Source organism: Manis pentadactyla, chromosome 8 (genome assembly GCF_030020395.1).
Source record: "Manis pentadactyla isolate mManPen7 chromosome 8, mManPen7.hap1, whole genome shotgun sequence".
NCBI lineage: Eukaryota > Metazoa > Chordata > Mammalia > Pholidota > Manidae > Manis > Manis pentadactyla.
This window is the reverse complement of record NC_080026.1, coordinates 127,035,799-127,061,847: the sequence shown is the minus strand read 5'-3', so window position 1 is coordinate 127,061,847 and position 26,049 is coordinate 127,035,799. Positions and strand designations below refer to the sequence as shown.

Below are 26,049 nucleotides of genomic sequence, written 5' to 3'. Positions count from 1 at the left end.
TGGAATGGTCCTTAAAAATAGAACTATCATATTATCTAGTAATTCCACTTCTGGCTATTTATTTAAAAAAATGGTAAGACTGATTTGGAAAGATGTGCACCCCTATGTTCATCTCAGCATTATTTATAATAGCAAAATATGAAATCAACCTAAATGTCCAGTTGATAGATGAATGGATAAAGAAGATGTACATACATACACAATGGAATACTACCTTAAAAAAGATGAAAATCTGCTATTTGTGATAACATAGATGAACCTAGAGGGTATTATGCCAAGTGAAATTAGTCAGATAGAGATAGGCCATATGATTTCACTTACATATGGAATCTAAAAAACAAAACAGAATAGAAACAGATTCGTAGATATAGAGAACAAACTGATAGTTGCCAGGTAGGAGGAGGATAGGAGGATGGCAGGATAGGCGAAGAGGATTAAGAAGTATAATCTTCTATAATAAAATAAGTAAGACGCAGGGATATAATGTAGAGCATAGAGAATATAGTTAATAATAATGTAATAACTTAGTATGGTGACAGATGGTAACTAGACTTATTGTGGTGACCATTTTGTAATGTATATAAATACCAAATCACTATGTTGTATACCTGAAAGTATTACAGTATTGTACATCAATTATGCTTTAATGAAAAAAGAATAACGTGAATCTAAATGAAAATGAGAAAAAAGATAATCATAAGTTAATGGACCTTTCATAAACAAGTTAAATAAAATAATACTTAAGCTCACTGACTTAAAAGTCTACGAAGATACAAATTCCACTGTCAGACTTGTCCTCTTAAGAACACTTAAAATTAAGTATCCTACTATGCAAAACAGAGGGAATTTAGTTCTGAAAACAGTGAGTGCCCTTACTTCAAAGTCGTTTGGGTTCTCGTTAGTGTATAGGAGGAAGCGGGTGTTGACATCTTTTGGAGACCACGGCAATATTTTGAGGGGTCTTTCCACAATTCCTGCCCACGGGGAATCATCACTGAAGCAGCCAAGTCTTGGGAAGCAAACCTCTTTACCTGCAATCACCCAGAAGTGTGTCAAAAATATTAGCTTAACCGCAGTGCTTTTCTTTAATGGTCCCTTTGCCAAAATAGGAGTTACATTACATTTTGTGGCATATTTTCTTCCTGCATATCCCCAAACATCTTCCTATCTGCACACTCACAGAACAGCTTTAATAGATAAACATCCCAGCTAAAGGCTGCCACTTCTTTCTACCACTTAGGACCACCTCACTCTCCTTGGGTCTCTGTCCAGCCCTGTGTTTTAGCCTCTCAACTCAGATGCCTGGGCCACTGGTGCCCATGAAAGGAGCAGCCTTAGGTCCCAGGCCCTGGTAGAGAGGGCCGAGGCTCTCAACTCCTTGTAGCCATCTTTCAACTTTGGGCTTTGGGTGGAGAATTTGTTTCATCACACACGCCACAACTTAGTGTCTCTACCTGGCTGAGTATTTAGGTCTCTGACTTGTTCTGCGGGCATCCTGGATTCCCCTGATGAAGACACTGCTCTCAAGTAATCAAATAGTGAATTCATGATGGACACAACTCTGTGCTTGAGTGTTAACCCACAAAAGAGCAACACAAAAGAAGGGCTCTTCAGGAGGATAAAATATAGATTAATCATAGTAGTAGCTGTTGTGGGGGCCCACATTCTCGAAATCTTTCTATGTGCCAGGTGCTAGACAAGATGATTCACATGAGATGTCTTACCTAAGTCTCATGATCATCCTATGTTGAAGGGGTGGTTTTATATGGCCATCTCACAGGGGAGACAGTGAAGCACAGAGAAGCTGAGAATTTTGCGTAGGATAATTTTGCTTAAGCTGGTGGACCCAGGGTTCAAACCTCACACTTGACTCCAAGCTAGAGTTGCCAGATGTAGCAAAGAAAACTGCAAGTTAAATTTGAGTTTCAGATGCACAATGAATATTTTTTAGTATAAACATGACATGTATTTGTTGTTTACCTGAAATATTTGCTATTTATCTGAAATTCAAATTGAACTAGGCATCTTAGATTTTATCTGGCAACCCTACTCCAGGGTCTGTGCTCTTACTCCTGCATCGTTCTCACCCTGCTCCTTATTCTCGAAGTGGCTTGAATTTAGCCATCGCGGCCTTAGCCCTTCATGAAAGTGTTGAGCAATGAATCTCTTTCAGCACTACGTACATATTTTGTCTTACCTGCTACTGCTCCCAGCAGCAGTGAAAGTGTCCAGATTAGCAGCATCTAAATAAAATTAAAAACATGATTGAGTCTGGCTAACTACATTTTAAAAATACTGGCACAATTCAAGTTCAGTTAGACCTTTGAGGGGAAAATGGGTAAATTCTAATAAATTAGACTTGGAAACATGTTCCAGACTCACCGTGGCAGATCCGTCAGGTTCTACGCACAACCAGAGAGCACCTGAAAGTCCTTTTATAGGTTAACCTTATCTCTTTAAGAAGGTCCATGGAAAATGGTGTGAAAAGAGAGGAGGTTCCAAGAATGTATTCTAACTTTAATCATAAATAAACCAAGACTGATAGTCAGTAAAATTTTCCACAGTACTTGTGGGAAGATGAGAAAAGGGTAGATACGAACAGTTCTTTTTCAATGTGATTATTTCAGTGTTCAGAATCACCATGATTCCTTTGTGGTGAAGGGTTCTAGTCTGCCCATTTGCTGGTTTACAATTCCCTTATGCAGGTCTTGAAAATAAATACTCAAAGCTTGGATAGCAGCAGTCTTGAAAATAAATACTCAAAGCTTGCTAGCTCACGCCGGTTTTGTATAACCTTGTCTTACCCTCAAAAACAGGAAATAGAGGCAATTCTTCAAGAGCATTTGTTCTTTTTAGGAAATCAGTTGATATTTTACTTTGATAGTACATAGAACTAGTCCATTTCTGAGCAGTAACATAGACAAAAGATAAATGAACTGACGAAAGGAACTGGGGGTAGTACTTCCAAGAGCAGAGGGGTGGCATCAGTGACCCCACTACCAAATGAAATGGTGAATAAGAGAGAAAAATAAAATTCAACTTGGAAAAAATGGACTGGTAAAATAATCTGAAAGAGAAGTATTTGATAGAAAAGGACTGGGATGTTTCCAGTTGATGAGTGATTGCTTAAAGTAAGTTTTAAAAAGGCTGTAATGGGATACCACGATTTTAAGAGACTGGAGTCTTTCAGCCTGACAGTGTCACAGATATAGGTTGAATTATATGAAATTGCGATGTTTGTAAGTCAAACATGGTCAAATAATACCTCAGATCCTTGACAAATCTACAGGTATAGAAAAGAGTAACAACATTATTTGTGAATGAGGGAAGTTCAAGGAAGTTGGGCAAGGGAAATGGTAAAGAAGGCAAAAGGAATTCCATGGAGGCAGCCATGGCGAGTTCTCACCAAATCCCCCACGTCTCAGCCTTGAATCCCCTCCTCAGGGACTCTCCAACCACGATTAGGCTGGTTTACCTCTCGCCTCTAATAACACCTCCCCAGAGGACTTCCCTCATTTGACATCCATCATAATCAGGTGTGAATCATAAACTCTGAGAGGCATGGAACTCCGCTTTGTCGCACCTCCGCATCTCTCCCACTTGGTACCAGCAGGCTCTTAACACATCCCCGTTCAATGAGTGAACACGCAAATGAAGGAACGAATATGCATAGCAATTTATTTTGCATAATTGCTGCAATAACAGCTGCCTACACAATCTCACAATAAAGAACTGTGATTTTCAGAAGACTTTTTTTTTTAACTTAAAACAAGCAACAAGCAAACAAACCAAAAAAAAAAAATGTCAGTGCTCACTCTGGGGATTACTATGAAGTAAAATACATTCTGTGTGAATTGATAAATAATTTGCACAAAATTTCTAAGTTGGCGTTTTAGGTAGTACAACAATTTAATCCACAATTAGGGTGACCTTTGTTCAATATAGGCTATAGAATTAGCACCAAAATTCACCAAATTGTGAAACAGACACAGAGTCTGTGGGGAATTATTTTATAAACTGAAATAGGTTCAAATTTTAGAATGTTTTGGGAAGGCTCAATTTCCCCAAGTGTTATAAAAGCTAACTGAATTGCATATAATCAGCAGTCTATCATGTCAGCTGTGGATGAATGATTTCCCCCTACATTCAATCTTGCTGAACCCTGGTTATAAACCTGGTCGTAAAATTTTATAAACCATATTGTTTCACTTCAAGCCACTAACATGCTATTTAAGAATATCTGTTTATGGAATATGTGGCAGATTGTTGCCCTCTTTGTACATAGAATAGAATTGGACTTTATTATCCAATCTCCCTTGCAGGGAGATAGGCCACATGATCAGTTACTGGCCAATGAGATATGAGTGCATAGAAGTACACCAGTTCCAGCCCTGTTCATAAACACGCACACATGATCTCCATGTGCCTCCCCTTCCTTGGCTTGATGCAGAGAGAGGTACAGTTGCCTTGTAGGCCATGTGTTGAAGCAGGCAGAGTCACAAGATGGAAGATACCTGGGTCCCCTGCTCAGAGGAAATCTACCTACCCATGAATCACAAACACCCATTTTGAACATGTGAGCAAGAAATAAAGTCCTACCGTTTTAAAGCACCCATCTCTCAGGGTCATAGCAACCAGCATTACTTTAAGCAACAGAGGTCATTTTTATACAATGGTTTCTCTTACTTCCAAGAATAATTCAGGCAGTTGACACTGAGTCTTGGGTTGTAAATTTTATCATGAAATTTGGGTGGTATTTATGCATACAATTAACACTTTTTAACAGACTTTCTTTTTTCCTAATTATTGGTTTTAGAAGTCCCCTTTACTGCCACTTTCTGAATTACAAAAAGCAATTGCTCAGTTCTTCACTTCATTCTGCAGCATTTTAATTTTAACGGGCATTTTTCAGTTCAGTCCCTGAGGGTGACTAGTTTCATAAGTCACCTGAAGCCATATGATAACTCAGGATTTAGTGAAAAATCACCCAATGTTGCCTGGGCCCCCAGAGGCAACTTATGTGTAGTTGGAACAGGTGAGTGCTGGATACATAGAAAAGTCTCCAATACTCCAGGAAGGTGGGTCAGAGCTACCACCAAACCCGCTCTCCACCAGCCTCACCATGGGGGCAGAAGGTGGGCCCGTGAAGGGTGACACAGGCATGGCAGTTTTCCTCCGGGGTGCCTCATGGCTTTGGAAGAGGGCTCTCACTGAAAAACAATTCCACCTCTCCTGAACTCAGTAGAGCATTAGGTAACAATGACTCAACTTTGACTCTGAAACCTTGGACAATTAAAAATAAAAATGCCAAACTTGGAAGTTTCTAATCCAGGAGCTATGTTTGCAGAGGAGTTAAATATTGACGTATGTTTAGGTTCCGATTCTGGCAACTTTGTGATATCAAACCCAGGTGAGGGAAAGAAAGGCTCTGAGACACCTGTGTGGCCAGATAACCAGCATGTTAGTCAAACGAGGTATCATTTACTTAACCTTCAGAGAGGCCGTCCCGTCCTCTCTTATCCAGTTCAGCCTATTGCCAGGGCCACGAGTGGGAGGGAGAATGGGCTCACCTGAGGATGCCAAACTTCCCTCTGCAGAAGCTTGCAGGGGTCCCAGGGCGGTGGCTGACCCATGCATTCCAGAGCAACCATCCCACCAAACGTGAGAACCGTTAGTTCACCCACACCCAGGAAGTGAAATTATAGTCAAGCCTCCTCCATTATGCATGAAGATGGTTTATTTGGTAGAAGAGAATAACAAGCATCCCTAAAATGTTATAGTATTAATGATTTGGTATTATATACTTTTTAAGTTTTTGCATTTAACCTCCCACAGAACCTGTAGAAAATTTAGCTATTTTTCTTATCAAGACAGTGAGACTCAGAGGGTTTAAGCAAACTGCCCAGGGTCATACACCTGGTAAATAGCAGAGCTAAGTCTTGGGGGACAAATTCTTTTCACTAGCCCTAGATTACTTGTTTGTGTGAATCCACAGAAGCCATGTCCTCCCAGGCTGTGATAGTCCAGAGATGATCTAAAAAATGGTCAGTCGTGGTTATAGAAGGACATGTTAATATGTGTGTGTATATATGTGTGTGAGACTGGCTATCTGCTTTCTGAAACAATGTCACATACATACATTTTTTGGACAATCTGTTTTATTTGTATTTTGGTTCCCTTTTACTAATGCAGCAAATGGCAATTTTATCAAATAGAAATATAACTTTTGTGACATTGGATATGATCATCATTTCATTCCCAGACCATCACAGTAGTCTTCTAATTGCTTTTCTTGCCTGAGACTGTCCCCTTTCTTCTGTCCTCTATACCCTGCCTCACAGTCAGGTTTAAAATGCAAACTGGCCATGTATTGTTCTTAAGATGTGAGGGCCCTTCCCTTGCCCTGTGTTTTCTAGATCAGTGCCCAGTAGGAATATACAGTCACAGTAAAAAAAGTAAAAATAGGTGAAGTAGGTATATTTTAATAATTTATTTGATGTAAAATATCCAAAACACTGTTATTTCAACATTTGGCACAAGCCAGATTTCAAGTGATTGGTGGTGACACGTGGCTGGTGCCTGTTGTATTAGATAGTATGGTTCTAGGTCAAATTTACTCTTCTTAAAATTACTAATAAGGCTTTACAGATCTTGGCTCCTCTGACGTTTCTAACCTTGTTTCCTGCCTATTTGGCTTATATTCCAGCCACTCTGAACTCCTTTTAAGACACAAATTCTCAAGGGGTTTGAATGGGATCCAACTGTAGGGTATTTAAAGAATGGAACAAAAAAAAATGGTACTTAAAGAATGGAACAAAATTTTCCAGATGTCATTGAGTAGAAGGAGAAAGCAAACAGGTAGAGATGAAAACTTCAAAGACTCAATCACAGCTTGGATCCTGGGAGCTGTGAGCCAAAGGGAGCAAACGAGGGAGAGAGGGAGGGAAGAAGAAAGGAAGAAAGATTAATAACGTGTACCCATCTTTTGTGCCATATCTAAAATGTTTTGGGGGGTCAAACAATTATAAATAATTTGAGGATCCTCACAGAGACATAGGCAAAGCCAGAGGCTGTCCCACCATGTGCATCTCATAACCAACCTTGTAAGGAGGTAGCAAAGTCTATTTTAAAAATCGTTCAAGTTGAGAAATTCTGCTTGTAGCGGTGATGGAACAGCAGGTATCATACATGAACTTGTACCGTAAGTATTTAAGAGACTTGCCAGAATAACTGAAGCAGTGATTTTCAAAGATTGACTAATGGGTAGTGCAAGACAAAAGTGAGAAAAGGAAGGCCTCTAATCAGTCCAGCTATATGCCTGGAGGCCTTCTGGAGCCCCGCACAGGAGGGAGATTCCAAGCCGAGCAAGGCAGACTGATTTTGCTGAGGATGTAGAGATCAGGGTTCAGGGGGCTGAAGGAGTTAGAATTTACAGGGGAGAGTACTAGAGAGGAGGAAGCTACAAAGATGATGGGTTTCAGAAATTGCCAGAGGTCCACTTGAGTCTTTGGGTGAATACTAAGTTGTACTAGGTAATATCCAATACTTAGCAAGTTTGGAAAAACATAACATTTTCCAGGGACTGTCTTGTCGGGGGGACTCCAGGCCCTGTATCCCGGTCATGGTCCTGAAAGAGACACCTGGATGCCTTGATTGCAGGAGCAGCCGAGGACTCTATCAGGCAGCCAGTCCAAACAGGGACTGACTGTCTTCACGTTCAAGCCTCTGCCTTAATAGATATGATTGTTATTAAAAGTTATTCTGATGAACTTTTCCTACTTTATTTGTGTTTCTATAAGGCTTTGCAGAATTTACTGTTTTATTTCATCTAATTAAGCTCAATGCATTTCCTTCTTCTAAGCCAGATCTCACCTCTGATTAATACCTAACACATAGTTTGATATTTTAATTGTGAATGATACATATAATCAAGCCTGAGTTTAATATATATTTTAAAAATTGATCCTAAGAAATAATTGACAAGTAATTAATAGTGCATACAGAAAATTACAGTGAACATACCACCAAATAATTAAGCTAATTTACATGTTATCTTTTCTATGAGGACTAAAACTGTCTAGCAAATACTAAACATGTAAAGGAAAAGTAAATATTTTAGATGATGCAGTCATTTGGATAATTAAAGTTAAATTAAATAGTTTAAAGTTAACTTAAATTACATTTTCTCTCAAACATCCTTTCCTGGATAAGCAGTTATGAAATGTTTTTCTTAAATAGAGGAGAAAATTGCAGGAGTCATAAAAATTACTGGAAATAATATCCCATATTTTATGGGTGATATCATTCCTCAGTCACTGCCATGTCATGACAAATACTTTTTTTTGATTAAATGTTACAGGAAGGTCAAGGATATCCTACAAAGCTATCTGGGTTGAGGATGCTCCTAGAATAACCACTTGTTAACTGTTTACATACCATAAACTGTCTTGTGAAACCAGACAACTGCACATTTATGACACTATTTTCTTGTTAGTATCCCAATCAGGATATAACAATAGGATAGATTATTGTCAATTGAATCAGAACCCCACTGAAAGACATAATTACAGTCATGAAGGATAGTTTGTGCCTCATGATTCATTTTTTAGTTCCTAAGAGCTATTTCAAATAGAAAAAGGTGTGGAAAATTTAGAGAAAATGATTGATTCCATTTAGGTGAGTCTGACTCATTAAATGATATTCTGAATTAATTATGTCTAAAACAATTTTCCAACAGGTTTCTCATCTTCCCTTGCCCTAACAGAACCCTCACAGTACACTGGAAATCTCTGGAATGATATTTGAAGTTCTTTTGCATTAAAAAGATAAGAACTAGATACTATCAAATATTTAGCAAGCTTGGAAAAACATAACATTTTCCCAGGGAAATCTCCCTAGACACATATTGGTTTTACCATTCCCAAACTTGGTCTCTGTCTGCAGAAGTTCAAGGAAAATGATTTTTACATACATTTTTTTTTCCTCCATTTGTAAGAAATCTAGATTCCTGCTACTCAGAGTGAGGTTCATCAAACAGCAGCTTCGGCATGACCTGGGAGCTAACTAGTCAGGAAGGCAAAAGCCACCTGCACTGCTGAGTCCAAACCTGCACTCTGACAGGATCTGCAGGAGGTTTTGCATGTTCCAGTTTGAGAAATGCTGATCAGGATGGCCCCATTTGATTCATTCCAAAACCTGATATACTTTAAAAGGGAGAAAGTGAAGGTAATAGATTGCCAAGCAAGGAATAATAGATGATTACTTTCTTGCCAATGGGTTTCAGCCCTGGGAAAGTTCAGTATGGATTCAGTGAGACCAAGGAAAGGCAATGGAATGTTCTTGGGGTGAAAGGGTTTATTACCTGACTTGTTCTCCCAGCGATAGGTCGAGCACTAGAATTACATCTGCATCCAACAGTCCGCAGGTCTACAATCCTCCCATCTCTGCCTCTGCCCAGAGCACTGGGCTGAGCTCTTTATATAGTGACTCAGTCAATAACAGCTTATTGCCTACAGGTGTGGAAGCAGTGGCCTAGCAGGAGGCCAGTTACATCACCAAGTAGTTTAGGTTCAGGTGAGGATCCTGGCCATAGGAACACCGAGTTCCTCACAACTACCCTTGGGACTGGGGTTGAGTTGCCCATGCATTTGGACATTATGGGAATTGCATCTGCAAATACAGCATTAATGGTCCTTCATATTTCTGCCTTCTCAGCAGTATTTACACATCATGTTAATATCATTAGAATGAATGTGCACATAAGCATCAGCTTTTCAATGGGTCTAGGTATAGGACAAGAGAAGCTCCATCTAGCCACCACTTTCAGAAGTGAAACTTGTTAGATTGCCATTTATGTTATGGAAGAAATTCACAGAATTTGCTTCTACTTCTCTAGCCCTGTTTTTTTCCCTCTATAAAATGGGGACAATAATGATAACGTCACTGCAGAGTTATTGTGGGGAACATGCAAAGTCTTACTTAGCACAGTCCCTGGCACAAAGTGAGCTCAATAAATGGTACCTGCTACAAATACTGAAGGATGCCTGATGCCACAAATACTGAAGACGTCTGACTCTGAGGACTAGCTGCTCCCCAAGGAATTACTATGATTTTGCCAAATGGCGAGAGATGCTGGCCCCATAAAGGCAGCTTGGCTATGATGGAAAACTTCTCTCCAGCAAATAAACATGCTGGAAACCCCGAATACCAAATATCTCTTCTAGGATATTTGAATACAACTGAATTTCCTGAGGAACTGATGACTTTTAGGAAAGCCACACAGAGAGGAAATCACAGGGAGATGGTTTGTGTTTCCTGAAATGCCCCTCATCCGTTTGGGGATTACAGGAGGAGCACTGCAGTAGCATCCATGTGATTGAATCTACAAAGCTGACATTGTGAGTCAAGGTAACATGACCATCCTGGCCTCGGATATCCTGCCTGGCTTGAGATGCAGCCCACCTGAGGTTTAGCAGCAAACATGAACTGGAGAGACTGACCTCCTTCCATTACTATTGCTGGGAAATCACCATTGCCTAGGGTCAGGCTGGCATATCTGCATCAATGAGTGATTGCAGTTGAAGCTGGCTGTTGTTTGTTATGCAGTTTTGAGCTACACAAGTTTAATTCCTAATTCCACTTGTGAAACTGGGACATTGGAGTGGGCAACTGAATGAACATGGTTGTGGATTTCTAATCATGTGGTCTGGAACTAAGAACTCTTGGAAATGGCCCCCCCAGGCCAATGTGTAATGATTCGAAGTTCCCTCTTTAATGTGTTGCCTATCTCTCTGCAGGATAGACAAGCTGTGATTGCCTGATGGCCCCATCCATCCTCCCAGGCTCCCCAGGAGAGTGGGAGCCTGGGGGTCTCAGTGATGTGAACCTCAGAAGATGAGCACCCCCTTTTGGAGAATAAATTGTTTCAGAATATGCCAGAATGAGTCAGTAATAATGTAATGTATGTGAACAGACTCTGGCACTTTGATTTGTCAAGATATCATAACAATAACACCTTCAGAGAAACAGTGGGATGTAGGCTCACTCAAGGGAAGATACGAAAGCATTCCCAGTATTCATTAGCCAACCTTTTCCAAAGTTATATAAGAACATAGGGTACATCTAACTCTTTAAGTAGTTCTCATGGGTCATTATCTTGCTGCTCTACTATGAAGAGGGAACTAAATTTAATGATGAGTCATTTTAGGAGCTTGTTAATAGAAAAAAATGCTTTAAAAACTAATAATGAAAGTCACTACTTAACCCCATGAAATTCAAGCCTAAGTGATTTTCCTCTCTTTCTGCTAAAGAATTTTACCTTTTCATTTGCTCCATGAGTTTGCCTTTAGCACAACCAATTTGATGTTTTGGATGAATTCTATCAATTTGTTAAAATTGAAACTAATAGCAGATGAAATTCACTTTGAAGACCAGTTTAATTGCTTACTTAAATTGCTTTAGATAGGTTTGTATTTTTAAAGCAGATTGACTATCAAATGAGGTAAACTGGTTTCTGAATGAAGCTTAAAAATTGTTATCATTTACAGTACTTTTCTGTTCAGTTAAGAGGAAAGTCAAAGCTCAGAAGAGGAGCATCTATACTGATGATCACGCTGAAGTAATTGCTTTCAAACAAACTCTGGAGAGCAGAGCGTGCGGGTTCCTATGGAACCTGGAGACAATTACCTAACCAACAGCCACAGAAGATGCACATCAGTTCCCAGCACCACCTGTGGGGCCTGACTGCATTTCCTTAGTGTATTTCCTCTGTAGCACACACACAGATGTGTTCACTTCTTTTACCTGAAAAACGCAGGAACTTTCTAGGAAAGAGGTAAATAATTTAGAGCCCAAGTGTCTTCTCTTTAATACACTTAAGGGCATAAAATAGAATTTCCTCTATTTTATAAATTCCCAACTACACTGTTAACCTAATAGCAATAAGCAATAATTGGGATAGCAAAAATTTTAATGTTATAATCTATATATAGTCTCATATATTTTAATATTGACTCCAAACTAGAAGTTGAACCTGTGAACTTGAATCTTGAGAATCTTACTGTAATACAGGCACAGATATTTTGTTGTTTAATGTACCAAACAGTATTATGGGCTATTAAATCTGTAAGCAGTAACTGTTACAGTGCTATATGCACATATTTCCACTAGAGGGCCCCTCAACTAAATATATTGCAGGGATATGAAAAAGGTTTTTCATGACGCAAAAAACATTAAAAATAAATAGAAAATCTAACATTACTGTACATCATTGGAAAGTTATTTCACATGAAAACATACACATGAAAGAATTCAGTGTTACTACTGGATGGAAACTTTAAGAAAACTAACAAAATAATTTAGAAATACTCTAACCTCATTCCAAAGATTCTTTAAAAAGGAAGCAATCTTAGAAATAATATTAAGCATTCTCGATTTTGCCAAAATGGGAGACATCAAGGCTTAAAGACAGTAAATAATTTGCCCAGGCGCAGAGCACCAGTTATAGCTCCCTAGGCCAGACTTCAGCCCCCCACCCCACCCCCAGCCCAGTTTCATGCCTTTCCCACCATTTTCTAATGTAGCAATATTCTTTCTCTCTGTCAACATCTATCTATCTACATTTACCTATCTAGAATAAATAATCATCCTTGTGGTTCTTAAGTCCTGGGAAGAGTCTGCACACCCCATGCCTTTTGGGCTGTATGTGCAGTGATGCTGTGTCTCTCATCGCTGCCGACGGAACTGTGCCTCTGCTGTCACACATCTCTGGCCTTAAATAATGTCCCAGGCTTTCCCTTGGGTTTTGCTGTGGCTATTTCTGATCATGAAAATTCATTGACTGCACGTTCTGTTATCTCCTTTTAATCTCTCTATTGGTCCTTTTTAAAAATTTTTAAATTTTGGTATCATTAATGTACAATTACTTGAACAACATTATGGTTACTAGACTCCCCCTATTATCAAGTCCCCCCCACATACCCCATTACAGTCACTGTCCATCAGTGTAGTGAGATGCTATAGAATCATTACTTGTCTTCTCTGTGCTATACTGCCTTCCCTGTGACCCACCCACTATATTATGTGTGCTAATCGTAATGCCCCATTTTCCCCCTTATCCCTCCCTTCCCACCCACCCTCCCCAGTCCCTTTCCCCTTGGTAATTGTTAGTCCATTCTTGGGTTCTGTGAGTCTGATGCTGTTTTGCTCCTTCAGTTTTTTCTTTGTTCTTATACTCTACAGATGAGGGAAATCATTTGGTAATTGTCTTTCTCTGCCTGGCTTATTTCACTGAGCATAATACCCTTTAGCTCCATCCATGTTGTTGCAAATGGTAAGATTTGTTTTCTTTTTTGGCTGAATAATATTCCATTGTGTATATGTACCACATCTTCTCTCTATTGGTTTTTTAACTATATTTCTGTGCATGATGTTTTCAGTGGCTGCTCTAGAGAAATTATATATATATGTGTGTGTGTGTTTCTTTAACTTTCACGGTCTTCACTGAGTTAATATTGTACCACTTCTTAAAAAATGTTAAGAACTTGGAAACTGTGCTGGTTCATTTCCTGCCTCTCACCATCCTTTATATTCTAGTCATCATACCTATTACATCTATATGACATTACACTTTGAACAAGACAATGTTAAAAATCAAATCACACAGTTTAAAAAAAATTTAGAGTAGGAAGATCATCATTTTTATTTGCCTATGTACTTCCCATCTCCAATATGCTTCCTTCCAAGTTTCCCTCCGGAATGATGTCCCGCAGCCTGAAGAACTTCCTTGGCCAGGTCTCACAGTGCAGGGTGGTGGGCACACATTTGCTTTGTTTTTTCGATCTGAAAATGTCTTTGTTTCTCTTCATTCTGGAAGGGCATTTTGCTGGATATAGGTATCTGGTTTGATGGCTTTTTTCCTTTAGTACTTTAAGGATATTGTATTTTCTTCTGGCCTTTATGGTTTTTGATGAGAAGTGAGCAGCCACTTAAATCATAAATAGGATATTGTTTTTCTCTGGCTGCTTACAAGAGTTTATTTTTATCTTTGCTTTTCAGCAGTTTGGTTATATTGTGCCCAGGTGTGGTTTTCTTTGATTTACCCATCAGGGTTTGCTGACCTTGTTGAATTTGTAAATTCATGTCTTCCACCAAATTTGGGAATTTTCAGTCATTATTTCTTCAAATATCTGTACCATCTGTGTCTCCTGGTTTTCCAGGATTCCAATTATAAGTATGTTAGGCTTTCTGATTGTTCCACAGATCCCTGAGATTCTATTCTTTATTTTTTCAATCTTTTTCTCTGTTTTTAAGATTGGGTAATTTCTATTGATCTATCTATAAGTTCTCTGTCATCATCAATGTTCTGCTTAGTCTACCTGTGGAATTTTAAATTTCACATATTTTATATTTTCAAGCCAGAACTCCTAATTGATTCTTTTTTATACTTTCTATTTCTGCATTGAGATTTCTCCCATGCTTATTTACTATGACAAAATTTCCTTAATACTCTTGAACCTATTAGTATAAACAGGGAAATGTAAATTAAGGTCACAATATGACACCACTGCACCCATTGGATTGGCTGAAATTTAAAAGACTGACAATACTTAGTGTGATAAGAATATGGAGAAACTGAAAATATAGTGCTGGTAGGAATGTCATAAGATAAAACCACTTAGGAAAAACATTGGTCAGATTTTTTCTTTTTGGTTCTAGAGGTAATACATGAACATGCCCATTAGAAATGCCCAGCAATAAAGACACGAAGTAAAGATATGAACTTTCCCTTTGCTCTGCCTCCCTATAGGTGGGTGCTGAGATCCCCTCCTGCCTGGTCCTTGGCCCTGAGTGCACCTGCCCTGAATCCAGTGGCCAAGCCAAACCGTCTGAGCAGCTCCAAAACTGTGGTCCTGTGGGGTGGTTAGCAGAGATTCTCGCCCTCCACTCAGACTACTATTGTCTCCCTAGAGCTTCTAGAGTCATGTAAAATCTGGACCAAAATCTTGGCTCTGCTACCTGCTAATTGTGTGACCATGCACTGAGTGTCCCTCAAGTGCTGGGCACTGTAGGAGTGGTCATCACCCATAGCTGCTGGGCCCTGTGCTGTAGCATTTGTACCTGTTTCCTGGGACTGCCTCAACCAACTGCCAGGCCAGGTAACAGCCAGGTGGAAGAGATGCACAGAGCAAGGTATGGGCAGAGGGCGTGCCGCTTCCACGCCCTCCCTGGGTGTGCCACTCACATGTTCACTAACCCTTACCACACTCAGGATGTGACCCAGCCATCCTACTCCTGGGAATTTACCCAAGGAAAATAGAAACATGTGTCTACAAGATGATTTGTATACGAAAGTTCACAGCACCTTTCTTTCTAGGAGCCAAACCTGGAAAAACCCAAATGTCCATCAACAGATACATGGATTAACAAAATGTGGCATATCCATACAATGCAGTCATACCCCTCAGCATAAAAGAGTAGCCCTACTGAAAAATGCAACAACATGGACAAATCTCAAAATAATCATGCTGAGTGAAAGAAGCCAGACACACAAGAATACATACTGTCTCATTCCATTGATCTAATATTCTAGAAAATATAAATGAGTCATTTTGCACAAAAAAGAAAACTGCTGGTTGCCTGAAGCTGGGGTGGAGGGAAGAATGGTCTGCAAAGGGGCAAGAAGAAACCTTGGGGAGTATATCTTGATCATGGTGGTGGTTTCATCAGCTTAAAAAATTGTCAGAACTTGCCTAATTATACACATTAAATAGGTGCAATTTATTTTAAGTCATAAAGTTTATAACAAAGTTGATTTTAAAGATAGCCCTATCAGGCAGACATCCCTAAAATCCCCATTCAATATAAAAAAGACTATTATTACAGAATATATTTATTCCATGGGAGAACAAGAACAATACCAATGTAATATATCAATTAAAATTAAATTTATAAATGATACTTGGGCTTACTGATTCTAAAGATCACCAAACATTCAAATATCACTCTCTGAAATTATCTATATTTTAAAAATTTTTATTATTTTTTTCCTTAGGGGCTTATGTAAAATAAAGTGCATAGCTAATAAGTTACATGCATACGCACACGTCACCATTAGTCAACTTGAGATAAAGAGTATTCCAGAACCAAGAAGACTTCCTTAGACTTCAATTACTGCCAAGAGTCATTATTCTGATCTAGATTGCCTCTGATTACTATTATCTGTTTTTGAGCTTCATATAGATGGAATCATATGGTATGCATTCTTTATTCACTCAGTATTATGTCTATGAGGATAATTCATGTTAGTGCATGCAGTAATAGCTCCTCCTTTCTTAACATGGTGTGTCATTTATTGTATCAACATAACAAAGTTTATTTAACCACCCTATTATCGACTCTGTTCCTGTGTTCTGCTCTCAATTTCTTGGGGTATATACTGAGAAGTGGAATTGCTGGATCATATGGTAATTCTATATAATAACCCAATTTTGAAAAACTTAAGAACATTTCTAATGCAATAATATTATATAAAGGTCAAGTACAGGAAAAACTATGTAATTGTGATAAAGTCAGAAAAGTGGTAACTTTGGACTGGGGCAAGGCTGACTGGAAAGGGCCAGAAGGATCCCCTCTAGGGTCATGGAAATGTTTTACATTTTTGTCTGGACAGAGATGACTCAGAATATATAAAAATGCATCAAGCCATACATTTAAGATTTGTACATTTTACTGTACATAAATTATACCTAGAAAACTCTTAAAGATATTTAACAGTGATTTTTTAAGTGACTGTGACTGAGAAAACTCACAGCATGATGTATTTAGACTTAATCTACATATAGATAGGTATAAAATAAATTTCATGTATTTAAAAAAGCATTTGTAATATCTAATTGAATGAGGCACATTTTTCCAATTTATCAGACAGTTCTAGGAGGTTCCATATACCATGTTAGAGTATAAAGCCCCTTTCAAAGGTAAATGTATCCTTTTGCCTGGAAAGAAGATAAGAAAAAAGAGAAGGCTCCAAGGATATGTTTCCAATTTTAACCACTGAAAAGCTTATATCTATAACAACTAAGGGAAGGTCATAAATGGTCACATAAAATTTATCTTTAAATCTGGGCAACCAGTGCTTAAATTGCTATTTTAATGTAGTTCTTTTTTATTCTACAATTCTGAGTATATACAGGTTGTGGTTGAAAGGACTTTGTTCCATAGAGCTTGTTAAGGGAGTCCGGCAAATAAACACTAAAAGTTACCTGCTCACCTTTTTTTTTCTATGTATAGCTTGTCTAACCCACAGTAAATTCAGAAACAGAAAATTAAAGCTAATTCTTCATTGCTAACCCAACAAGTTAATTCAGTCATTCTAGAAAAATGGGTGTTATTTTGACTTAGAATAAAGTGTGTCTGGCCAATTTACCTCTCAGCAATAATGCAGAAGAAAAAGTGAGCTAACTGAAGGAGCTGTGGTTAAAGCATAAAGGGAAAATAAGTTACAGGTGTCCAGATGAAATTAAGAGAGACACTAAGCTGAGATTCAATTTAGAAAAGAGATTCAATTTAGAAAATTCCATCTAGGAAAAAAAATAGAAAAGATCTTGAGAGGAGAATTGGAGATTATAGGTACAGTGTCTGTCTGGTGTACCAGTTCATAAGCTCTGTGAGGCCAGGAGCAGGGCCTCATGGTATGCTAAAAAGAGTCAGTGCCATAAGTCCGGAATATGTGACCCTACAAAAGATGATTCAGTGCTCAGAGAAGAAAGCAGGTGCAGAAAAGAGGAAGCAATGCACAGAGATCTTTGTGTATAATGAATGATCAAGAGGCTTGGTGAGTGGCCTGCTGATAATGACACAAGACAGAGAAAAGAACTAGTTCTGAAAAAGTCAGATTAGTTTTGGATAGAGGAAGAGTAAATCATCTTGTATGATGGCCTTAGTCACACCAGCTGCTGTGAAGTCTTGCACTGGCATTTTAATGAGCTCTCATTATCTCAAAACTGGGTTAACACATCAGAGAACACAAACTTCTAAGATCCAAAGTCCTAATTCTTCAAGCATTTGGTCATGTGAACATCAAGCTAACCCTTCAGTGACAGCCAGAGACTAAGTCTGGGCTTGTCACAAAGGTGAGTTTTGCCAAGCATCTGTGTAGTCGGTCACTATTTAGAAAACACAACATTGAATCCCTTACGACAGCAGCGTTTGCTATTTATAATGGTGCTCCAAGTTTATTTACTAATTGAAAAATTTGAACTGTTTGTTCACTAATTGCCCCTTCTATAAATCCATGGGAATAAAGCTGAGTGAGACTCACTTCATTCCTTAAATCAGTTTTTTAAAAGTTTGTATTGAATTGTAGCAGAAGAATGCTTATAAAATATGTGTACGGTATAAGGAATCATGATACAGTATCTGTTAATCCTTGGCTCAAAACCTCCCAATAGTGCCACGTCTCCCTCAGAATAAAACCGTGACTTCATAGTGATCCATTCTTTCGTGACAACTCCAACCTTGCCTTCTTCTTGCCTCTCCTGGCTTGGGCTCAGCCAGCCCTACTTCTTCCTGTTCTCCAGCAGAGCTGACCACTCCCATCTCGGGCCATTGTCCTTCCTCTGCCTGCCACTCTCCTCCCGGCACAGCCAATGGGGCTGTACCCAGTTTCCTTCAGAGCTTCACCCGAAGGCTGCTTCCACAGGAAGCCTTTCCATGACCACCCTATAAAAACTTCCAGTACCACCCCAGTGAATACTTCCTAGTCTCCCTCTGTGCTTCGTGCTTAAAAGCCTTAGCATTTATCACTATACAACGTATTACTTATGAATTATATTTGTCGTCTGTCTCTAAGCACCAGAACTCAGCTCCAAAGGGCAGAATGTCTGATCTGTTTGCTGCCGTCTCTCCTGATACATGGAGGGCTCTGAATAAGTATTTGTTGAATGCCTGTATGAGCAAATACCCTTGTATCTGCCACTCAGTTGAAGGCATAGAACAAATTCCCTGCATGACCCTCCTCTGTTCCATCCTCTTCCCTCTCCCATCAACAGTGGGCATGAAACTAAACTCTTTATCACCCCCGTGCTTTTCTTAACATTTTGTGTCCTTGAAACACAATATGCATTTGTATCCCCAACGATATAGTGTTTAGTCTTGCATATTTTTGACTTTCTACAAATCATACAAAATGCATTCTTCTGGGTTTTTCACTCAACATTCTGTTTCTGAAGTTCATCCATATCGTGTAGAGATTTGGTTCAGTTTTTACCACTGCATAGTATTCCATTTGGACTACACCACAGTCAACTTATCCGTTTTGCTGTTCAGTGACATTTGGATTGTATCTAGCTTTGGTATTGCAAAAATTGTTACTACGACATTCTTATCACTACTCTGCACAATCATGTACCTTTTTTAGATTACAGATCTAGGAGTGGACTTGATAGCTTGTAGGAGCTTTTGTTCTTAGTCTTTATGGATTGTGTCAAATTATTTCCAAAGAGGTTGTCCCAATTTACATTTTCATCAGCACTGTGTACTCTGTTCTGGTTGCTCCTAATCCTCACAATAACCTGTGTTACCACTTTCACATTTTTGCCAATCTGTTGGCAGTGGTTTCAATTAGCATTTCCTTGAGAATCAATGACACTGACCTTCTTTTCTTCGGTATTTGAGTTCTTCCTCTGTGATGTGTCTCTTGACCATTTTTTATTGGGTTATTTTCTTCCATATTTGTAAGCATCCCTTATGTATTGTGGATATAGAAAATCATTAATTACATGTATTGCAATGTTTCTTCCCAGTTGTGGGTTTGTGGCATTTTTACTTTATTTTTCTTTTCATGAACAGAAATTCTTGATTCTAGATACATTTTTTTTCTTTTTTCCTTTATGGTATCTATATTTTAGTATCTTTAAAGAAATCCTTTTTAATGCAGAAGTTATAAAGAATTTTGATACTGTCTTCTAATTATTTTTATAGTTCTTTCTTTTACATGTAAATCTTTAACTCACCTAGAAGTTAAAGATTTTTTTAAAGAACAGTATAACAGGGGGTCCAGCTTCTCATGCAGAACCAACTGTCCAAGCACTATGTTTTGAAAAATCCAGTCCGTTCCCAGTGCTCTGCATCTGCCAGTTCCATAACGTGTCATTGCCATATTTGCAGGGTCTGCGTGTTTTGTTCATTTGGTCTCTTTGTCCATTACTCCATATTTACTTTTAATATAATTTTTATTTTATTGTGGTGAGAACACCTCATGAAATCTACCATCTCAACAGATTTTTAGGTCAACAATACAGATGGTCATCAAGAATATAAAGCTACTTTCTCAGCGTACCAATCATACTTCTCAGAAGCCAAAGCTTAAAAGTGAAAAGCTAGGAGAATGTTCATTTACACTAGATGAAACATGGATGTTTGTTACTTATTATAACTTAAATTGTTCTGAAGTGCTAACTAGTGAATGAATCGATAACAAACTGTATCAGCTGAGGAGGAGGAGGCAATATTCCCTTATTTCCAGATGTTATCATTGTATGTATGAAAAACCATTGAAAATGATAAGCAAATTCCATAAGGTGGTCAATTAAAAAACTTTGATGCAAAAAAATCAATAGAGCCTTTCAATGGAAACAATTAATATCATGAAAGAAGAGATTTTACTCACAAAAACAATAAGACACAAAATATCTAGGAATCCCACTAGTAACTAAACAAATACCTGTTGAGGGTGAGGGATTATTTACATTATCAAGCAATCCTCAAAAAGAAATATGGGTTTGCAATGTTATTATTATAATCATTTTGTAATTGAGGAAACTTAGCTTCAGAAAGGTTCAATAGTTTCCCAAAGTCATTCACAGAACACAGGAGAGTCAGGATTTGAACCAGAGCTGGTGATCATGACCATTAGGCCAGACTACTTTAACAAAGAAAACTCTAGGACTCTACTACAGGATCATAAAAACACCATCTCAATGGAGGTATGTTTTGAAGAGGACAGCTGTGTATCATGAAGGATGTCAGTTCTTATGAGATTATATTTGGGTTAAACACAAGCCCAATAAAATCCAGACAGAGTTTGTTTTAATGTAATAATTTAATTGATGTATAATTATTCATGTCAGGATTTTTTTCATTTTCACCAATTGTAAGTTCTTGAACTCTAAACTGGGAAATTGTGAAAAAAGAGGGTGACTTGTCCTAGCTGATACTAAAATACACTATAAAAAGCCGAGGTCATTAAAATAATGAGGTACTGGGATAGAAAAAGACCAGGGTTCTCAACCTGGGACAGTGTTGCCCCTTAAAGACATCTGGGGTTGTCTGAGACATTTTTGATTATCAAACCTGAAGGGTGGGTGTTCCCCTCAATCTGATGGATAGAGGTCAGGGACACTGCTAAACTCCCTCCAATATACAGGACGACCCACCCTCCTATGCCTGTCAATAATCTGACCCCACATAGAGAATAATCTGGTCCCAGAATATCAATACTGCCAAGGTGAGAAACTAAAATAGACAGACAAATAGAACAGAGTAGAAAATGTAGCTTTAAACCTAAGTAGTTATAGAAATATAATCTAATATAAAAGTGTCATTACATCAGTGGGAAATTCTGAGTTTTGGATAATCAGCTATTTTTTTTAAAAAGTAAAGCTAGTCCTAACCTCATTTCTTACACCAAATCTGACAGTGCATAACAATTAAAAAACCTCTCCAGGTATAAAAACAAAGACAAAATACAAATCACAACCCGGGGAATATATTTGCAATATGTATGTCAGACAAAAAAATTAATATACCTGATATACAAAGACTTTTTACAAATTAAAAAAGAAAAAAAAATCCATACAGGTAAAATAGGCTAAGCATATGAACAGGATATTCAGAAATTAAAAACATATATAAAATACAATAATGAAAATTGAAAATTATGCATCAAATACAAAATAAATAAAATGTAATCACTTATAGTAATGAAAGAGGAAATATCATTTTGACAAGAAAAAAAAAGGCTTGTAATGACCAAAAGTTACAGATTTTTAAATCAAATTGCCTAGGAACAAATTCTGTATGCCCTCCCTTACTGGCAATAATAAGCATTACTAGCAATGTAAGCTCTCTGTTCCCCAATTTCATAGGAAATCTATGAAGGGCACCCACTGCACATGAGGTTACATAATGAATAATCTAAATTTATGTTGCCCAAATGTTGGGTAAAGAGCATTCTTTTATATAGACTGACCTTATTTGACTGTATAAATCTAAATCTGTACAAATTCTATTTTCTTGGCGCACATTCAGTAGAGACCATACCAGGAAATTTTATTAGTTGTAATGATTTATTCAAGCCTCTAGAGTGCCACTTATTTCCCAGCAGAAAAGGAGTTTAGAGTATTTCAGTATCTCATTATTCACTAATTTCCCCCTAAAATCCATTAAAATTTCCAAAAAAAAAAATCTGGGCTGCAAACATCCTTAATGGCAATCCTTATGAATATTTCTGAATAACATTTGTACATAACTCTAATATCTTGAAAGGAGCTGTATTATAAATTCTATATTAAAGAAAGAAATCCCTTTCTACTTGCTATGCCTAAATTACCTGAAGTTGATGATTTGTTAGAGCACCCCAGTATAACCGTGGCTATTTACCACACCCACAGGAATTGTGATTCCCAACAGCCTGAGGCCAAGTGAAATCCCAAATCCTAGTCCCGATTTATCCAGTGCTGCCTGGGCCCCCAGACACCATTTCTGTGAGGCTGAAGTCGCCCAGGGGCCGGTACACAGAGGGCACTCACATACCGCGGGGCTGCTCGGACTTGCCATCAGCACCTGTCTTCTAGAAGAGCATCACCTCTCAAGAGAGCCCAGCAATGACACCCTTGCCCAGCTCAGGTCCCCACGGGCCAAGCTGCTGACAGGAGTGATGGCAGCTCCTGCGAATCTGTGCCTTTTAAGCCCAGGGATCCTACTAAGGCCCGTGGGTTGTGTGAAAGAATGACTCAGAAGCCAAAGCATTAGGAAAGAAAAGAACATATTTACATTCAAAGAGGTCGTGAAGAAGTTATCCTTCAGAAGAACTGACTCATTAAATACAACACAGGAATTTAAAGGAGAAACACACATGATTAGCAAGGTCACCAGGTTTACATATGTTAAGGGCGAGCCTATTCACAAAAATTGGCATATGTCTTTAGCCAACAGCTTCTGCAAAAGCTTTCGGGAGTTGACTTATGGGAAATGCTCCAAATCTTCCACTGGCTTTCCAACTTCCTTGGAATGAATTGCAAGTTCTTTACTATGTTGTCTAACACAGCTGGTCTCTGCTCCCTGGGGTCATTTCCTCTCACTGTCTGCCCATATCTGGCTCTGGCCACACTGCACCTTGTGCTGTTTTTCAAACATGCCAAGTGAGCTCCTGCCTCAGGCAAATGTTCGGTGAATGAATACATAAGCATGAGTTTGAAAGTCTGAGAAACGAGGACTTGCAGAAACACCAATAGCCGTTCCTGTATCTTCCCATATGGACACATCTTCCCACTGATGAGATTCTGAGAATACTGAGCAGTGGGGTCCCCAAAGCCCTAGAGACGCAGGGCTGACGTCGCCCCGCTTCTGGCAGATCTCCCCTACGCCCAAGCTGAAGCCTTGCCGCCCGCCTCCCCCACACCTGGCGGCCGCGAGCCCCCCTTACCGATGCTCCTTGCAGCTACGCAGGCGTCAGGTGGGCATCTGCACTAATTCCTGGGCACAAAATCTTGCCCGTAGGTCCTCTCTTCCAGTGCAGCCCCACTGTGCTGTTTCCTCCCTCCACCTCTTTTACGTGTTCTCCATCTAGCTGGCCATTACGAATATCGTACTCATTCAGGACTTCCTGGGCGCCAGGGAAGGGCCTGCTTTCACAGTCTCTCAAAAATCAGCTGCAGTTTTATAAAGCTAAGCTGCATCCTAGAGCACAAAAATGGTAATCATAAGACTTGTCAAATGCCACTACTTAGTAAAGGGGATCAGAAAAGGAAAGGGATAAATGTCCTCAGAACCAGTGAAGCTAACTTGGTTGTTGTGAGCTGTGAGCTGTGGTCTAAAAAATAAAAACCTAAACTAATAATATGTGCCAAATTGCTCCTTCTGTTCCCTGAGATAGTTCTGTGATCAATCTTGGTTTCTTAACTTTGGCTACACATTGGAGTTACTTGGGCATCTTTAAAGAATATACTGATGTGTGAGACTAATCTCTGGGAATGCTGGTCTAAGTGAACTGGAGGGTGGCCTGGATGTCAGGGGTTTTAAAGCTCCCCATTGAGATGCTGGTGTGAACTTTTATATCAGCAGTTACAATGATCTGTTACCATCATTTATAATGATAATGGCATAATGTTTCATTAAGGTGCATACCTATCTTAAATCTGTACAACTGGCAATATCTTTGCAATCACACAGAAGTACAGGGACATACTTGTCACTGTGGTGTAGATGTCAGTTGGCATGTTTTACAGAGAGAATGAAAAATACTGAAAATCCAGTGATCCTTAACATTGTAAGTAGAAGATGTTAAGGAGGTTTCTTCTTTTTTCTTAAAAATGTGCCTTATTGGTGGCAGGAGAGGGGACACAGGGGATGGAGGAGGGAATTAATCAAGTGATGGGAAAGAATGAAATCTTGGAGATCAAGCAGTTTTTCACTGTAGCTTGTGTTTAGAAATTCTACAATTTTATCGTCAGCATTAAAATTTGTGTTTTATCCAAGGAATGAGAGGTTCAGGCTATTTAAGAAAATGAATATATTGCTGAGGTACCTCATTTGACATCATGGAATAGATACCATCAGGGTATTGAAAATGGGTAATGGAAATAGTTTTTTCCCCTTCATGTGAAAACTCTTCCCCTTTCTCTTCAAACAGCAGGCTGAATGCCTATTCCATGGCCACCACACTGTCACAGTCAAGATGTTACCTACTACTTTTTTCAACACTGTGTCGGGGTCAGAAGGCGTGTGGTTGACCAAGTGCTCTTTGGGAATTCAGCCATGCATTATTCTGGGACCCTGTTTGTTTATTGTGAGTCACAGCTTATTAGCTGCAAACACAGCTGTAACAGTTTGTACTGAATGCCAGTACACTTTGTCCAGTTTATCCTACTGCCCACGACTCAGTCATTGAGCTAGATGGCAATTTTTCCTCCTGCAGCCTGGATTTTCATCAGTAAGGAAAGAGGAAGGTCATCAAACACTCCTCACACTGTTTTACACATGGGTGGTTTTAAAGTCATAGGCCTGTGGCACACACAGTAATGGCAATTCTACATGGTATGCTGTGATGCAGGGTTCAGGACACACCACCCTAAATTTTGGCCCTTGGCATACTGGCTATTTCTAAATGAAGGGGTTTGAGAAACAGTAGGTGCAGAAGGACTTTCTGGCCTTCCCCTGAAGCAGGTCATAAACCCCCATGTGAGGAATGAGCATCCTTATCTCTGATGACAAAGGGACACAGAGACGATTCTAAAGAACAGAACTTGATGTCTCTGCCAGTTTACTACCCTTAGCTCATACTCTGTGCTCTTTTGCAAATTTCCACAGCTTTCCATTCCTCATCAAACCTAACATTAAAACACTCAGGTTCAACTGTTTCTTTGAGTCTTTATTTCCATATGAAGACTCCTGGGTCACATAAACCTTGTATTAAGTAAATTTGTACCCTTTCTTCTTGTTAATCTGTCTTTTGTTACAGGGGTCCCAGATGAGAATTTAAAGAGTAAAGGAAAGAGATCTTTTTCCCTTCCCTGTAATACTGTGCACATCCAATAATTTCATCAGATCATGGAATTTCACCAAAGCTCATTCTGTGCTCTCTCAAAAATATTTGTCACTGACTTTGAGACTGTTTTTACCGTCTCCTGTGTGATGTTCTCACTTGCACCTGTTCTTGCTATAAGAGGGGCAACACTGATGGTTGTTCCTATTCTTGAGCTCATATCCTATGAATACACCTCATACTAGAAGGTATTCTTTTCTGCTTATTTAAAAAAATATTCAATATTA

At 38.9% G+C, this 26,049-nt stretch overlaps 1 protein-coding gene across 1 annotated transcript in view; it reads right to left on the bottom strand.

Moving 5' to 3' along the window:
- Positions 1-22,926, bottom strand: part of PNLIP (pancreatic lipase) — a 41,651-nt gene extending 18,725 nt beyond the window's left edge. Inside the window, exons 1-3 of the mRNA XM_036898783.2 lie at positions 22,813-22,926; positions 2,198-2,243; positions 877-1,031 (exon numbers count right to left, since the gene is read on the bottom strand). Of these exons, the coding sequence (XP_036754678.2) occupies positions 877-1,031; positions 2,198-2,243; positions 22,813-22,836 (225 nt within the window). The 5' untranslated portion in view covers positions 22,837-22,926. The remainder of the gene's footprint in view (positions 1-876; positions 1,032-2,197; positions 2,244-22,812) is intronic.
- Positions 22,927-26,049: the final 3,123 nt, after the last annotated feature.